At 40.2% G+C, this 19,458-nt stretch overlaps 1 protein-coding gene across 1 annotated transcript in view; it reads left to right on the top strand.

Annotated features, from left to right (window-relative positions):
* Window positions 1-19,458, top strand: part of LOC137255496 (uncharacterized) — a 97,065-nt gene that overhangs the window by 34,610 nt on the left and 42,997 nt on the right. Inside the window, exon 2 of the mRNA XM_067792932.1 lies at window positions 3,817-3,850. Within this exon, the coding sequence (XP_067649033.1) occupies window positions 3,817-3,850 (34 nt within the window). The remainder of the gene's footprint in view (window positions 1-3,816; window positions 3,851-19,458) is intronic.

Raw genomic sequence — 19,458 nt, forward strand, 5'->3', positions numbered from 1 at the left:
ATATTGTTAAATGTGGCGTAAAACCATACTCAGTCAGTAGTTCAGGTGATTGTACAGGTGAGCGATATTTGTTGTGGCTTAGATTGAATAAGGTTTCTTTCTCTTTGTGAAATCTACCATTATCGAAGTAGGGCTGAACACAGTCACCAAGTTCATCACCTCATATAATACAGATTTTTAAAAGTGTTGTCCCAGCTGTTAACGAGGCAGCCTTTGCTCAATATTTGAACACACGTGAAGATCCGGGTTAAAGTTGATCTTCAGTAACCCATGCTTGGTGTATGAGTCGACTAACGGGACTGGGAGGTCAGACTCGCTGACTTGGTTGACACAAGTCATCGTATCCCAATTGCGTAGATGGATGCTTATGTTGTTGATCACTGGATTATCTAGTACAGACTCGAACAATTAGAGACCAGTGTATCTGGAATATTGTTGAGTGCGGAGTTAAGCAGCGAACCATACTTGAACAAGTGAAGAAGATTGTTAATGAGAGAGATTATGGTGAGAAAAGAAATAAAGAGATCTGACATCCATCCACCAGTTATGACCAATACGTCAGTGTGTGGCTTCACGATAGTTATAAGAACTTAGACAAGGTTCTTACAGTTGACCGGAGATATACTTTGAATGCTACAGTAGTCTGTGACATTAAAGGAAATGCAATGTTGACTGAGTAGGTTACTTAAGCACGACTCGACTGTGATACAGCGGTGCCTGCGGTATGCTCTTTCGTACAAGCAGAACACTCTCTGATCGACAGTAGTGCTACCACAAGTCACCGAAGGTATGTTGTAGGAAGTGCATTGTTCTGTCTTTCGTTATAGTACTGGAAACTTTCAGTGACTTACTCATTCAATCATAATCACAATATAGCATTATCGTTGGAATAAGATTTGACAAGTGATGTTTATTTAGTTCTTTTGTAACGCCGCAGTCAACAACATCCCCGTTACGTGACGGCCGTCTGTAAAGGGAGCAGGACAATTCCCACCCTGACAATTCCCACCCTGTCTTATATAATCACACGGATGGGAATAATGCATAAGCCTTTTAAATTGTAAAAGCTATAATGAAATACGGTCATATTCACACGGTAAAATACTCAGTTGTCTGGTACTAATAGGCTTTAAACAGGGGAAAGCGACAGTGCTTATTAATACACATGAAACTACCACTCACAGAGGAGTATCACTAATTATAGTCTTTAATTTTGTTAATTTAAGATAATTCTGGTTGTGAAATAAAAAATTCTGCCAGAAATTTCTGCAGGAAAAATACTCCTGTCAGAAACTTCTGCAGAAAAAAAATTCGCCAGGAATTTCTGTAGAAAAAAGTGTACCTCACAGTTGAGAATGAATGAATGAATGAATGAATGAATGAATGTGTGTTCGAATTCAAATTTTACTGCCACATCGCCATGTATGTTGCCATTCGTAGACAACGTCAAATCAATGCATGAATCTGGTTTGCAGAACTTGTGGCTACTACAAGAAGTGAAACAGTTTATTCACAGTGCGAGGTAGGTATTCACTACTGATACGTCAAATCGTATTGACTAATCATTGCTGTGCGATCTTAATTAAGATCGACCACTCATTCCATGCACAGGATTGAAATCATGCATTTCAGGTCAAAACAGTGCAAGTTTATCTACTTTATGACCGATATTGGACTTTTTATTCTCGCGGATAATCCAAAGAACACACTAATGAGGTATTTCTGAAATAGCAGCCCGGAATCTGTTAAAACTGTAATACAGGGAGGAGTGGGATGCTATTTACAACGTTTTCATGTGATGTGTGGTGTACACTCTTCAGTAAAACAAGCGTGTAGGTGATCTGAAAATACTGAAGTCATGTAGCTGCGACAAAACAATACAAATACACTAGTTCTTTCAAAAACGTCATTTTTGCATGGTTGTGCCGAAACGCGTCTATATTAACTTTCCCTTCTTGTAGTATTGCATGAAGAAATATTCGCCAAAACGTCACCGAGAAAACATGAAAAATACACGTGCAAGTAAGCGGAAAACGAATGCGTTGTTGATCAGTGTGAAAAGGCAAAAGGTTTAATTTTGTCATTCGTTTTTGTCTGGATGCGATTGGATAAAGTGCTTGTCGCTCCTGGTTTCAGGGGTTATGTCAGTGTAATCGCTTGCGGCGAGTCCGGAAGTGGACCCTTAGAAACTGGAGGTGAACCTGATGAATCACGCTTCCTTCTTCACAGATGGAAGACAGCCGTTGGAGAAATGAACATCGGGGAAATGAAAGTTTTACCCATAATCGAATTCGACAGGTCGACAGATTCGTTGAAACAGTGTCATGATGTAGGATCCCAGATCCAACATACAAAGATCTGATTTAGTAGTGGTTCAGGACGATTGGACAGCAAATCGGTACACCAACGAAGTCCTTGCACGTGACATGCTTCCGATTATGGACTGGCAGAGGGAGCTAATCCAGCATGACAAGGCTACTTCAAGCTATAGCACGCGCCATAGTCGGCCATAGGCCTTCCCGATAACTAAATTTAGATCTAAACCCGACAGAACACGCATAGCATTAACTCGGTCGACGTGTGCGTCAACGTCAAAACACGTCCGAGACACTTGTTACAAGTGGCCACCGCATTGCAGCAAGAGTGGAGAAGAATTCAGCGACTTTGTCCACTTATCAAGTCTGTTCCGAGACGGTGCAGAGCAGTGACTGCTGCTAATTGTAACCTTTCAAGGTACTTGAAGCCATCTTTGTGTTAAGAGAAACAAAAGACAGACTGGTCTTGTGTTGGCGAATCCTTTGTGTATACCCATGGTCAGTTTCACCCTTTAAGCATTAAAATTACAGTCACGAAATTATTGCTCTTAAACTTAAGCAATACGTTCTTCTAAAAATAGATCGCGCGTTTCGTTCTTTGAAGTGTGGATAATTAAACAATGTAATCTACATTTACGATGCCTTGTTCAATAAGGCATACGGATTTCAATTGTCAATCTTCGCTTCAATATATCTTTCCGCATTCATTTACGAGATAAAGATCAACTTTCAATTTTCCCTAGTTCTCTGAGAATGGGCTGATTATAGTCCGTTGAACTTAAATGACTCAATAAAAATCATCAGATATAAGAAGCACATGTCGTAAGGAGAACCGTTACCAAGAGCTGGTACAGCTCATTCCACAAACCTTACATTTCTCAAGGGGCGATGGCTAAGGTCAGTGGTTGAAGCGTTCGCTCGTCACGCTGAAAACCCGGGTTCGATTCCCCAGTGTGTGGATCCCATTGCATATGTTCCCCGCTTTGATACTGTTGGAATATTGCTAAAAGCAGACTAATGCCCAACCATTCTCACTTACAAAATGGGGGAACAGAAACCTGTGTTTTGCAACCCAAATTCAGTCTGACTAGATTCCGCGTTCTATTGTCCATCAAGTAGTTTTCCTCATAAAAAAATAGTTGATGAAGGTTTAAAGACATTTACGTTTGGGAGCACGTTAGTCCTTGCCCTTCCATCTTTAGGTCATTAATGTTGACAGTATGTGGATTTTAAAGTTTTTAACACCAAATATTCAAAGGTTAATTTGTGTTTTAATCACAAAGAATGTCATTGGAACTTAAGCTTGTTTGTTATGGCTAAATAAACATTTAATTAGGATTACGATAAATGTTGAGAAGTTTTAAATACGTCCTACCATTCACAACTTGAGGAATGTAAAATGACTAATCTATCATTGACATCATGCCAAATTGAAAATTGTCTATCCTTGATAATTGTTTGTCCAATGTTGTCTTTTATGTATTTATATCTATATTGTCAGGAAGTTCAGTTGTCCAAGCAGGATGCTAGTGCAAGTAAGATTTCTTGGTTGAGTTGGAACTCCTCTGACCTGACCGACAACTAGATTCAATGCTGTCACGTTGTCTTATAGAACATATTGTAATATAATATTTGGAGAGAGTATTATCACTAAACAAGTCGGAAAACAACGGGGGTTATCGGCGAAGTCTTTACCCCAGGAGATTTTGCCGTTTTCCAAATCTCTCTAATTAAATTATTGAACATACATAATCTAATATTTGGAAAGTGTATTATTACTTATCAAGTCGGAGAGAGTGATATTTTAACAAAATTATCCCAAGAAAATTCACTAGCCATTCGGACCAGTGACTGTTGACATTTACTGGCTTGACTGGATTTTTATTATTAGCTAAGAGCTAGCTGGCCAGTGGCTATCTCGCACACTGACCGTGACATTCGTGTAGATTTCATGAATATCTTCTACATCTGTACATTGTAATCTAATCTAGAGTAATTACAGCAGCATTGTGTGTCATCTTACCTCACACATATATGCCGTTTTCTGATTCACTGAGCGCTCTTCTATTATTGTCAGTGTTCCCTGCTTACAAGTGAGGTGTATTGCAATGCACCCCGCTGCCAATGGCAACCTATTAAGTACTTCGTGGTTGTACTTCGTTATCTATAATAACATTAATTGACTGACGTCTGATGTACAGAAATTACGGATGCTTTGCGAATGGAAATCGATGGAAGGGAGATAACTCTAAATTTGTTGTTTTTTCTTGTGTCGTCTGCAAAATCTAGAGATGGCTTCGAAAAAAATCTTCTTTCACTACAATAAATAAATTTTGACAAAACGTTCAAATGTAGTCCATGTTAATAGTACGAAGAGAAATTACACCCCAGCGACTTTACTAAGACAATACTTGCGGGAAAAACAGCAAGATGCTAGATTCAAATTGTTTCATTCACGCAGGTTTGTTGAAGTGTACGATCCGATACCCGTGCTTAAAACAGTTCAAAATTAACATTGATGTGTTCGGTAAGATAAATACGTTGTTCACTGGTCCCTCAGGGCCCATAGGTTGATGTACCCTCGTTGTTTGTTCATGTTCCCCTCGTCCTACGTCACCGTATCCACGTACCCTCGTTGTTTGTTCATGTTCCCCTCGTCCTACGTCACCGTATCCACGTCTTTTAAGATATGCTGTTTCTGCCAGTGAAGGGTATCCACTGACAAGGTGTTGGGCAGTCTGTGTAAATTCATTGCATAGTCGACATTTCATGTTGACATTTTGATTAAGCGTCTCCACAAAGGACCGACTCTGGGGAGGCTTGGTAAAGGACTTCACCTGGTTTACTCCCATCGCTGTACCGTCCAGCAGTACATCACCATCAACAAAATCAACGTCAAATTTCAGATTGTGTCCAACAACCTTGGCATGCTTAAAATAGATGTGGAATTCCTTGCTTTCATCGTGAGTCTTGACATGCATCACCAGAGGATCACCAAGTGATTGGATCACCAAGTAAATATGTACGAAAGTACACAATAAAATTCTATCATGAAGAACCTCCACATTATTCAAACCCCGACCTCCAGAACTGACTGGCATACCTAAACGATTAAGAGAGGAACGAGGGTGGTGTGCTCTGTTATCAGACATGATTCTTTCTGGACAGCGGTCAATACGCTGGATGTCTTGTTTTGCCCAATCAACTACTCCAAAGGAATAGGAGATGGCTGGCACAGCAAAAGTATTGGTGGCTTTGACCTTGTTTCGCGCATTTAGCCCTGAACTCCAGACTTTCTTTAAACGAGATTTATACTCGGCCAGAATTTTGTCCTGAATATGGCCATTCTGGAGCTTGTTTCAAACTTGCATTCCAAGATAGGTGTATGCCTGATCTTCCACAAGATGTTCAATAACTCCTCTCCCTTGTAACTTGACTGATTCACCATTAGTTACCTTGCCCCGTTTCAAATGAAGAGTATTACATTTGTCGAGTCCAAATGTCATGCCAATATCATTAGAAAAGGACTCGACAAGGAGAACTTGTTCTTTCAAATTGGTATCTCCTTTGGAAAGGAGCTCGATGTCATCCATGTAGAGGAGATGAGTAAGAGGTGTTGGGGATCTGTGCTGAGGAGGTCCGGGATGGTAACCTCCCCTCCCTACTCAGCAGAAAACTCAAAGGATTTAAAGACAGACAAAAAAGCAAATGACTGAAGGAGTCCCCCTGAAATATTCCCCTTCTGATTGGAATAGATTCCGATGTCTGCACCTACACATTATTATTATCATTATAGCTGGAAAATTGCTGAGTGTGGCATTTGATAAAACAAATACAACCAATCCTGCCAAAATATACGCGCTGATAATGCATGATAATTTCTTCACCTTGTCCCTTCTTTGTGGCATGACAGGTTTTCTTCTCCCAAAGCCTGGCAGCAATCATACTGATCCATCTACTTTCATCACTAATTACCTTTGTTTGATACTGCCAGTGACACTAGTCGCTTCCATAATCACTAGAACCTGTGTTAGAATCAGAATCCGTCGTACGAACGTCAACCCGACTGTGCTAAAAACGTGTGTATGAATCACTATCCTATTATAATGATGCGTGGTGTGTAGGAAAATCGATGTGGGTAGTACACAGGAACCGAAAACCTTGTAAGTAATATTCGAAGTGGTTCTGATAAAACGGAATTATATGAACAACTCAATTTTTTCGAGTCTTACATATAAATGAAATGCCATCTATTTAATAAACGTATTGTATATACATATTCTCATCATATTCCGAGAACACTTATGTTGGTGCCATAGTTACACTTTCTAACATTTGACTTTTTGAGAGTCCTTCGTCTTTCTGGGTACCTATTGTAATGCGTGAATTGAATAATTCTTCTAATTGCCGTTTCGGTTGTATTAAGGTATATGTGTTGTGTGCATGGAATTCGTTTTCTTATCAATTTTTGGTTAAAGTGCTTCATCAGTTGTTTTGAAAGGAATGTGTTGTATGCATCGAGTACGTTTTCTTATCAATTTTTGTTCAGGGTGCTTCATCAGTTGTTTTAAAGGGTGTATTATCACTTAGGTTAACGTGAATGTGGTGTATGCTTGGAGTATAATCCTTTTTAAATTTGTGTACATTTGCTAAACCAACCTACCCAGACTAGAATTTCATTTTTCACCCTCTTTTTGACTTTTTGACTGAGTTAAATGTCATTCCTTTTGACGTCTGAATCTAACAGGGGTCTCCTTTTAGGAAACAACGTTTGCTACTGTCTACCTAAAGTCAAACTCTTTAACATTAGTTGATGTTACCTTAGTCACTTACGATCAACTCAGTGACTTACCATCATCTTAGTGACTTACGATCATCTTAATGCTTTGTGAAATGAGGCCCAGGTACAAATTACTCCAAGTTATCCTCAGGTCATAAACGTCAAATATACATCATGGAACCTGTGTAATTGCTGTTTTAGGACGTTAGTCTGCATGTGTGTAGTGGTTCTCGTACATGTCTGTAGGTGCATGCTAAAAATCACTACGTTGTATAGTATTGTCTGACGTGGCTGAATCGGATAGTAACTACAAATGTAATCGTCAAATATCTGATCTTCATTTCATTGTATGGTAATAAAATGCATTAATTTTGATAAATTTCAGTTGTCATTAGTAAACAAAATTTATTGTCCTTCGTTAGGGTTGGTTGTGAGAGTGACTATATTGGTATACTCTATGTGTGAGTGAGTACGGTTTTCAGCAATATCACGGATGGGGTCACCAGAAATGTGCTTCACACATTGTACCCATGTGGGGAATCGAATCCGCTCCGTCTGTTTGACGAGCGAAAGCTTTCCCAACGCCTCTTTATACTCAATCGTAATTTAATATCGTCAAGAACAGCTACATGAAATTCCAGTGGCCAGCCCTGTCATTTCACATTACATCAAGACCAGAGCGTGTAGGTTTGTTGTTTAACGTATTCAGCAATATTCCAGCTATATGACAACAGTGTGTAAATAAGGGAGTCTGGGTCAGACAATCCGGTGATCCACGCAACTGGGGTGCGATGAACTGTCAACTAAGTCAGCGAGCCTTACCACCCGACCCCGTTAGTCGCCCCCTAGTCGTATGGGCTGCTGAAGGCAAATTTTAACTTGGATCTTCGAGGGTCACCAGAGCATGTGTGAAGGTATTTGCTTGCACCAGTATATGCAGTCTAGGCCTGTTTGACAGCTTGTCGTAAGAGGTAGCTAACGGGATCGGGGTCGCTGACTTGCTTGATACATGACATCGTATCCCAATAATCGATCCTCACGCTGTTGATGAGTCCAAACTATAATTTACAGTACGCCGTCATGTAGCAAGATTATTGCTCAGTGCAATGTAAAACTAAACACGCTCACTCGCTTTGATTTCAAACCCACCTACCCACATGAATGTCGTTGCAGTTTTGCTGCAGGAATGTTCTCCTGTTCCAGGTTAATAACCGTTCTCTTGAACACCCCGGCCATTCTCTACTAACTGACGCCAATGTTCCATGTTAATAATAGTTACCTTGATCATTCATTCTCCATTAACAGGCGCCAATATCAAAAGTTTCTGTCGCCCTATCGTTTCGCTATTGAAATAGACATGTAAATCATCAACTATCAACGATGTTCATGTCTGAAATAATTTTCATTTTTTTCTGTATTTTTCACTTGGTATAAAGTAGGCCAAATGTAGCAACTAATGCTTTCGGCAGATCACCCTTTATCACAGATGGCCTGCCTAAAGTATGTCTTTAATCAGTATCTCTGATTTGATTGTTGTTTTACGCCGCACTCAGCAATATTCCTGCTCTATGTAGTCGGTCTTTAAATGTTCGAGTCTGGACCAGACAATCCAGTGGTCAACATCGTGAGCATCCATCAACGCAGCGAGTCAGCGAGTACGTAAATACTTCTAGATATACAATGTGTGACAGAAACGCAAAATGAAGATTAAAGAGTTAATACACAGAAACCAAGCTTTTACCTGGAGACAATGCTCAATTTTTAGACCTCGAAGCTAATGCTGTTGACGTTTCTCACGGTGCAGGTTTTCCGTTGAATGTGACTTGCAACTTGCCCATTAAATTTCATTCTCGAAACCTGGTTAGTGGAAAATCCCTTTGCCGAAGCTCCAGACCTCTGGAGGAATATCGTATGAGAACCCTTTCTCTCTGGACAATTGGTAGTCTGATTGTCATCCGTAAGAATTTGTGGACAGAGATGCCACATGTACCAATTCTGGCAACAAATGTAAACGATTTGGTGGAAGTAAACTGCAGTTTGGAAGGAAAGTAAATCTAATTTGTGTTTCAACCTTCAAATACATTTCATGCATGCGATGAAATATTTCTTAAGAAATACAGTTACTACAATTTAATTCTACCGGAGACGTCTCACTGGCACCGTCTAGGTCTAAAGCTGTGTCGCAGTGTGCACCTGATCAAGACATCTCTAGGAATATCAAAGAATCGTTCATGTAGAAAATTCAGACATTGCCAGTTTTCTGCGAGAAAATGAAGCTGGAAACGACCGCAAGGAAACGCCACAGAACTGAAACCATGACAATCTATCTGTCTGTGGAATTAAACGAATCGAGGTATGGGATATTCAGGAAATTTCTCGAAATTAACTGAGTGAACATTTTGTGGAAAATAGCTTTAGGTATGAGAATGGCCGAATTGGTGAACCGAAATGTTTTTCGATTAAGCATTGACAGTGGCTTTAAACCCGCTATCTGTGTCCACACTTTGTAGGATTCACTCGAATATACCGTAATTCTTAATTCACCTCTCTCCTGATCAGTCTGTCTCCTGTCTTCGTAGTTTTTTTCTTTGGGGATTTTTTCATTCTATTTATTCTATTATTTATAATTCATTATTTCTATTTATGTAGCACACTTCATGTCTCCGTCATATCGGTGGCGCCACGTCTGACTGTTCGCGTGTGTCACAGGTTTGATAACCAATCCATCAGGTTAACGCCTGTTTAGACTTGCGTGTTTCCGAAGACCAATCCTTACATGAATCACTATATTAACGAATAATACATAAGCTATTTATTGCCATATTATTATTAAAACATTTTCTAGCCACATAAAAAACCGCATTGTCAATATATTATCCCAGTTGATAAGTACGATAACAATGTCAAAGGTACATGATTCTAATGTTTAATATTGGGATCATGAGACCATAACAAGTCGGGAGAATTTCAGTTGAAAAGTCAATCACAATGGCGTCACGAGTCCACAAGCGAGACAGGGGCCTAACGACGATATCACAAGCTCAATAACGGGTATACCCACCATCGGCATTGAGAACAGCAGTGCATCGAAAATGCATAGAGCCTGTGAAACATGCAGGGAAGGCTTGTGGGATGTCACGGATTCTCTTAAGTTCTGTTGCAAGGTCAAGGATGTTATCTGGCGGATGAGGAAGACGGCGCAGACGTCGACCCCTCTCGTCCCAAACATGCGCTATCGGGGAGAGATCCGGTGAAGTTTCAGGCTGATGCAGTAAGTCACCGTTGTGGTGTTGCAAGAAATTCATGGCAACCCTTTCCGTATGAGGACGGGCATTGTCCTGTTGGAATGTTAACCCAGGGCCATGACGTTGCAAAAAGCGAGCTGCCAGAGGTCGAAGAATCTGATCCTTGTAGCCCACACCAGTGGAATCACCACCAAAGGGATTTCTCTCCAAGACACGGGGCTCTGCATAAAGTCTATAGGTACGTTGATGTCCATCACTAATGGAAATGTAAAACATGGACTCATCTGTAAAAAACAACATTTCTCCACCAAACAAGGGTCTGCGGACATGATTTCGGCACCACATTCGGCGAGCTTGTCGATGACGTTGTGTCAGGATAGGTCGTATGGCGGGACGTCGTGGTCTGATCCCAAGATGACGTAAACGTTGTTGAACTGTGTTTGGGTGAATACGTCGAAGTCGGGATGGTCCCTCAGTCTTCACGGCAGTCTGAAACCTGTGGCGAAGATGGATCGTCCTTATCCATCTGTCCTGTCACACGTGCACATCCAGAACGAGGCCGATCGATGACGTCATTTGTGTTCTGGTAGTGTCTCACCAGTGCAGAAAAGGTGTTCCGGTGGCAGTGGAAATGTGCAGCAACTTGTCGTTGTCGAGCATTGCACGTGCATGCATGCTGGATAAATGTCACTAATCTCTGAGTTTAAATCTTGATAAAGTTTGATAAATTGTTTTGTATGCACGGTTTCTTTTAGTGCCTAGTATATACCCCAAGCTGTTAGTGTGGCATTGGAAGGTTAATATACATATCCCACAGGGTACCCATTGTCTTTTGGGAGGACAGAGGCAATTTTGAACAAACTCACTTGTCTAAAGTGAGACCACATGTATGACGTATGTCTCGTCGTGGGACAGGACTGAAGTCCTAGAAATCCTTAGGTGGGACCTTTCGCGCTCAATGTTGCTTAATATCAATTAATTTGTGACCTGACATCTATGCACACCTCAACAATCTTGACGGTCATGACATCATCTCTGTGTAATAAGCGTCACCATTTATTTTGAAAATGAATAATCTTGACCTTGAAAAAGCAACATTTTTTTCAATAACAAGATCAAAATGACAAAATGGCACACTACCAAGTCAAAGTCCTCTGAAACGTTACTCTTTACAATTCAAAGACACAAAAAATGTTCATAACCAAATTAGGGGTTTCAAATTGACCTCTCCATGGTCACAAACCCTATATCAGAAATGTGATTCTACCACTCCACATCCAGAATGTTGAGTATTATACGAAATGTGTATGACGCGTGGGTAATTTCACGTGCCATCGACATTCTCATGCAACAAGGAGATGGATCCAACCCAGATTTGATACAAAAATAACATTCATATGTCATATAGATAGTCACGTCTTCGTCAAATTATACCCAGCCAATATCCTGAGGTATTTAAGTCTCAGCGCTTTTCCAATAATGTTTTGGACATAACACATATCTGTTTGTTCTGGAGATTACTGAATCAGTATGTTTGGTTTGACAATACCTACCTGTGTGGTGAGCAGTTAACGAAAAGAAGATTACGGCCACCAAAACGCTATGGGACAACATCGTTGTCGGTGATAAAGTTAAATGACCTATTTGACGTGTTTAGCCAAGGGCAGATTACTCGTGTGTGTTTATGCTACATGATCCTGTATGTACATATTTGTTCGACGCTATTACAAGGGATCATATTAAAGGCGTAGGAACGAATGAATGTAACGACTGATAACCCTGACGAACTTACGGCTGCATCGACGGAAAGTCTTGGTCCTTATCTGTCTCACAGTCCCTGAACCGCATTATTTTCCCTTCCGCCCAGCTGTGCCTGCTATGATGAAGCCCAACATGAAGCAAATCAATAGTCTGTTTGCGATGAATTTTATTTTAAACAAAAATTGTGAAAAAAAATGAAGAGAAATAAAGACTGCGAATCCTCATAATTTTAACTTGCCCTTTGAAATTCTCAGAATTTTATTCAACTTAAGGTAAAAGTTGATCCAAAAACGATCATAGATTCAAATCGTTATTATTGGTTTGTATTACAAGGGGGTAAGGCAGCAGTTGGAACAGTGAAACAAATGCATGTGCGGCACGTGGTGAGGCCAAGCCTACTTGTTCACGGTGTTTCATTTAATGTGCACGTCCCCTTGTAATACAAACAAATAACGCAATGTTAAATTATGATCGTTTGTTAAACAACTTTTATCCTATGCTGAATAATATTCTGAAACTTAAATGTTCAGTTGGCAAGGACGAATTATGAGGATTCTTAGTCTTAATTTCACTTTATTCGATTTACATTTTTGTTTAAAGTGAAATTCATCGGTAAATTTTCAATGCAAACAGACTATAAACTTCCAAATCCCTGAGAGTCCTTTATAATTTAACATGAGTTGTTAACATTTAGAGTGAGTAGGGTTTTACGCCGCTTTTAAGCAATATTCCAACAATATCATGGCGAAAAACAAAATCTGCAATAAATGCATCACAAACTTCAGGAAACAAACGTGCAAGAAACTTTTGTTTTTGAGTCCGCATGACTCAAGCATTTATATTAAAGTGCGAGAAAACATTCTTCCCTACAAAATGATTAAGAAATGGGGTTGTCCTTAACCCATCCCACCCCATCCGAACACCTCCACGACCCTCGAAATATTATACCACAATGTGTTGTGATGACTAACATCTCGTTAACCACATTGCCACATATATGCAATTTTAGATATGACTTTGCTAATGGTTCCTTAGAAATGAAATGGAAATGGCCGACTACTCTTGACCGATCCTCGTATTGGCATGTTTCACACAGTTTGTGAGAGTTGCCCAATATTTTCATTTACTGAGTTTCCTGGTGAACACTTGATAACTGTTTTTTTTCCTGAAATATCGAAATGTGGTCAACTTTCGACACACCGACTGTGTGTTATAATAAAAGCAGAACAACGATGCTGCCAGCTACAACTTCCGGGAAGATCCGAGGTTAGTTTTCAACAACCTATGCATATCGTAAGATAAGATCTGGCTTACAATTGAGGCGAGTAAGGGGATCGGGTGGTCAGGTTCGCTGACTTGGTTGACACGTCATCGTATCCCAATTGCGTAAATGGATGCAACGATCACTGCGTTGTCTGGTCTAGACTCGATTATCTACAGACTCTTCTTAAGAAGCAGGGTTTGGATTGCAAGTGACTAGAACCGCATATCCAATTCGGTTTCACTTTTCATTTCGCCAACCGATCTAACAATCTTGAAAGAAAATATGTATCCTAATTTAAAGGTTGGTCTTTTGATAATGATATGCGTTTATGGTATTTGCTTTAAAGGAATCATGTCCCAAGAGAATGGTTTCTATGTCAGATGTCTGAGTATTATGACTCGGATATTTAGGTAGTTTTAAATTAGGTATCTCTCTGCCCTCTGAATTTGCACCGTGAATATAATATTATATTTCAAACTGAATAGATTGCTGGGCTGATTTTGGAACAGTGTGACTGGTTCGTTGTTTAATACAACACTCTGCAACATTCCAGCTATATAACTGACAACAACAGACTGTAAATAATCAAGATCGGACCAGACAATGTATTGATCAACTGCATGAACATCGATCTACGTAACTGTGATATGATGACATGTGCCAACCAAAATCAGCGACCCTGACCATCTGATCCCGTTAGTCGCCTCTGACCACAAACAAGGGCTACTGAAGACCAATTGTAACCCGGATCTTTCCATAATGTCTCCTGAGAACGGGTAACAAAGTCGGCAACAGCTTTTATGTATAATATATGTGTAATATAGTTGTTATCTGTAAATCTTTGAGACCTATCGATCTAACAGTGAAAATAGATATGTTCATGATTGTTCAGAACAGAGCTGTTCACTGTCAGTTGATCCACGAGGCCTAATTTACCAGGAGGTGTTCAGATATTGTGGTTCATGTAACACATACATGTCATATGTAGGGTTGTAATTTGCTGGTAAAATGCATATGCTAGCACTTTTGTTGCTTTGAGTCGAGAAGCCGCAGTGGCTAAGTGGGCTAGACAGCCGACGTTGTGTGCTGGCATTTAGGTGCCAGAGTCTGAGTCTAAGAGTGGTTTGGGATGCCAAATGGGACTCAACCCAACAAAAATCTTGAGTCTGTACATTACTGAGAAAGTGCAATCCCAGATATACTATGTTTTACTTTTGACCACTTTCTAAATGGTATTGACTATTATGTTGTTACTAGGTGATCGAGGAAAGTAAGATGTCCAGTTTTGTATTATTCATCATATGATCTGCTGGTTGTGAATCACGTTGTCTTCTACATATTTCGGAATATTCATTAATACCCGTATTTAAGTAATTCAACACATTCCACATAAAATGACGTTAAACTAAAGGAATACGATTCAGTTCTCAAGTCACAATAAATGTCAAAATGTCACAATACATTGAAACATGATGGAATTAATTTGCGGATTATTATCACTCGGTATTTGAAGAGCGACCAACGCTCCTGGACTCGGATAGCCACCTTTGTGCATGTTTAGCATTTAGATGCATTTGAATACACCATGAACCAGTTTGGTAAAATATCTCGAAAGTAATTACCAGTCATCTGATGTGATAGTAATATTGACATGTAGCCAAAGAAAGTGTTTGAAAGGTGACCTGTGCAAATTGGCACTGTGGAACAGAATGCCAGTTTAATTAAACCGATTTATATGTTGTTAATCTTGCACATGACTCTGTCTTTTACTACAGGCACATTACCCTTGATCATTGAACAAGATGCCTACAATCATCTTTGGAGTTACTCAGTCAGCAGGATGTTTATTTACAGTAGCATCTGAGAACTTCACAGGCACATGCCCTACAGCGTTATTAATGACAGTGAGCGAAAGTAATCCCATTACAAGTGAAGTTGGCGAGGTTCGAGAAACTCAACCAGTTGTAGTGACATGAACTTTGTCTGTAGCTTAGTCTTTAGCAAACAATGAGAGGCGACTAACGGGATCAGGTGGTCGGACTCGCTGACTTGCTTGACTCATCGTTTCCAGTTGTGTAAATCGATGCTCATGCTGTTGATCACTGCGTTAAACAAAGCCACATTTACTTATTTTATCCCCTTTTTATCACACATATGGGGTAGAACTGGTCTTCAGCAGCCCGTGCTGAAAGAACTAACAGGATGAGGTGGCCAGGGTCGTTGTCAAATGTCAGTGCGTCTCAGTTGTGTAGGTCTGTGCTATTGATCACCGGTTGCTCTGGTCCGGACTGGATTATTAACAGATTGTTGCCATATTGCTAAATGCGGTGTTAAACAACACGCAAACCTACTCAGCCCCCAGTCCCTACTAATGAATATTCCACAGCATACTTTTCCACACTACCTTCATATACTTGCCAAAACGATTTTCTACCTCTAAATGTCAAAATGTAAATCGATATATTAATAAAACACCATGTGGATGCCACAACCCGGTGAATCACACAGTGTGGGATCTGACCATTTTCTGGACCCAATTGCTTCCGCACAATTTATCCTCTCAGAAGCATTCACACCGTGGTGGTACAAGTTTGACGCTGAATGCCCTGGAAACGGCGATGTTTAATTGTCCACTTTCGAGGTGCCCACATGTTGAGAAGGCTGAAACATATCCGTGAATGCGTCTCTCACTGAATTACTGAATATTAGACTAGGACATTAAAGTGACTTTTAGCTTAGAAAGAAAACTTAAGCATTACCAATACCCAAAAAGAATCAAAACCGGAACCTCTTAGAAAGTCGGTTTGCACAGTATTTCACATATACCATGGGCTTTGTGTATTTCCTCTCTCCAACCTCATGTAACAAAACCCGTGAAATGATGAAGGAGTAAGTATATACATGAAGTTCACGTCCATAACAACCTTGTCTTCTGGCAGCAATCAATTTAGCTATGACAAAGTTAATGTACCTGAAAACTTAGTCAAACACGATCTAGATCTTGTCATTAATGAACGTTTACAATTTTGCATCATGAAAATGATATCCTTATGTACTCTTCAGTCACATGTGTACCAAAATGTATATAATTACCGGGTTCCCTATCCAAAAAAAAGTTCGTAGCGCTTCGACATTCGTAAGACAGGTCGTAACGTTATGACTACTTTGCATGTCATTCGTAAGCCTATGGTAAACAGTAGAGTAATGACAGGTCGCAATGTTACCGACGCTGGGCAATAAATACATATTCTGCGACCAAATGAGACGTATAATTCAAACGTTGGTCCCAGAAGCCCCGGATGACACATTTACGGTTAAATTTAGGAAATACTGTTCCCTCATTCATGATGTCGATCAAGCGCCTTTACTTCCGAAAGACTTTTTGTATGCATAAGATGTAGAAGAATTAACCTCGGTTTTTTATGAGTCTGCAGGGTAAGAGCTGTGTTATCACATCAGGGCATACACGTCTACAATGGCGGAAATTTAAGATAAAGAACGTTGAGATAAAATCACAGCGGGAGATGATGAACAGAAAAATATCGAAAGCCTCGTGAGAGGTCTTGGTTTTGAAGAATAGGACGCGCATAAACCCCACGGACACAGGGTAATATTCTAAATCGACATTGACCAGAAGTTCATACTGTAACATGGTATCATTAAGTTCGTGGGTGAGTGAGTGAGTTTAGTTTTACGCCACTTCTAGAAAATAAAGCATTATCAAGGCGGGGGACACTAACAATTGTACCCATGTGGGGAATAGAACCTGGGCCCTCGGCGTGGCGAACAAACTCTTTAACCACTAGGCTACCCAACCGCCTCAGTTTCATTGTGCATATATATAGCTGTACGTGTACGTATTTATAATAGTGGATATAGCGTCTGTCCTGTGACATTGGGATGCCATTCCAAAGGTCTGGTCCGTAAAACATGGTACGTGTTGTTACCCTGCCTGAAGCTCGACATGAAAGGAATAAATTAAGGACTGTATACTGTCTTTTAGAGAGGCAGTTTGTCACATGTGATCTGTTATTGTCAATCAGCTAAGTGATGTTCGTGCTGTCGATCACTAGATCTGGAGAGTTACTGAAGTTACAGACCGCCGTCATGGAATATAGATAAATGTAGTGTTAAACAACCAACCATCCATCCATCCATGCATCCATCCATCCATCAATGCAGGGAAATGGTGTAAACTTGTGGATAAAGTGTTTACTCGTCACGGCGAAGATCAGAGCCCCACCCAACACGTGTGAACGTGGTTATCCTGGATTACCGCTAAAAGTGGCGTGAAACTATATTCATTTATTCACCAACTCATTCTTTGTGAATCCTTTACTATCAAATGAGTAAAAGATTTTACGCCACTTTATGCAACATCCCAGCGGGAGACACCAGAAATAAAGTTTCACAAATTATGTCCAAATGTGGAACTGAACCGGGTCTTTGGCATTCCGAACAAACGCCTTAACCACTATCATATCTCAACGCCACTTAATATCAAAGGGTGGACGAAACGTTTACCAGAAATGTTGTGTTTACAGGTAAAAGTACATTGGCTGGACGAACTACAGATCATCGTTGAAACAGATATATTTGTGTTTGCCATAACTGAACTGAACAACGCGTGAATGTAACAACTTTCGCACATTGGATAAGGTGGCTGTTAGAGATCACATGTTTGACTGTGTTAATGTCTTCGGGAACAGACAGGCACAAGGATTATTTTGTCAATTTTCGAACTCGTATGAGATCGTGAGATGAAGTCAGTCTGTCAATTTCAGTTTACTTCACTAATTTGAACAGACGTTTTAGCAAATGAAAGACGAAGGGGCGGAAGAACTTTAGCTTTATGGTGTGGACAAAATTGAAAAATGGACTTGCTGTAATGTTGCAATTAGTAAAACTCTATTCCCGATCGCCTACAGTAACTGTGTGGCATAAAAACACTATAACTCTCTCCGGAATTCGTATTTGTTATCTTAGCTGAAAGGAAAACAACGGCTCACTTACTTTCGGCTGTCATTGACTCTGGCGTATCTCCGTGTCGTATAAAACAAACTGGATGTTTCTGTACCAGCGATGCTAAAAAAGTCAAGTCATTGACAGGAATTCAAACTGATTACTCCCGGAGTTGTTCCTGGGAGTATTTTTCTCCGCGGATGTCTGAACCCTGCAGCAACTCTTCCCGTCTCCTGGATTGCCTCATCAAACTCGCTCAGCTGAGAATTGCACCTTATTCCCACCATGATTGCATTCTGTGTCATTTCAAGTTGAATTCAGATTTGGCATTGAGTATAACTCCTTTGGAAAGGGATAATAACAATCACCCTTCGAGCACATAGATTTCACTGAACAGTCAACAAATTGGCACATATACGTTATTGGCTTGAATTTTGTAAAATGTGCAGTCCTATATTGTATTTCTTTACCGACCTGTGACGGAAATAATCTTGCAGGCAACGTAAAATCCCATTCACTTTATTTCAGTTGGGGTAGGCAAGTAGTCAAAGCGTTCACTCGTCACGCCGAAGACCCAAGTTCGATTCCCCACATGGGTACAGTGTGTGAGGCCCATGTCAGGTGTTCCCGTTATGATATTGCTTGAAAATTGCTAAAAGCGTCGTAAGACTAAATTAAACTCACTCACTCAGTATGACCATTCCATTTCCCTGAGGTATTATGAAGCTGGCTCTGTCTCACTGATTGTTACAGCCACTGATATTTGTCGTGAGTCATGACTTGATTGTTGTTTTGCTGTTTGTTGTAATAGGACCCTCACGGGATCAGGTGGGCAAACTCACTGACTTGCTCGATGCGTCATATCTACACAAATGTAGATCGATGTTCGTGAGGTCAATGATTATATGGTTAAGGTTCGATGCTTTCCACCTCGCCGTCATATAGCTGAATAATTAACATTACCCGGCAACCAACTTATGTATCTCAGCGAATTGCGTTTTCTGATGGCATTAGTAAGCTCAGTATGATGAATATTTCTTGAAACAAGATTTTGTATTGATTCGAGCTGATTCACTGATTTAATTGGACGACGACATTTCATCATGAGTTTAGTTTTTTGCCGTGGTCTGT

The sequence above is a fragment of the Haliotis asinina genome, chromosome 11, assembly GCF_037392515.1.
Source record: "Haliotis asinina isolate JCU_RB_2024 chromosome 11, JCU_Hal_asi_v2, whole genome shotgun sequence".
NCBI lineage: Eukaryota > Metazoa > Mollusca > Gastropoda > Lepetellida > Haliotidae > Haliotis > Haliotis asinina.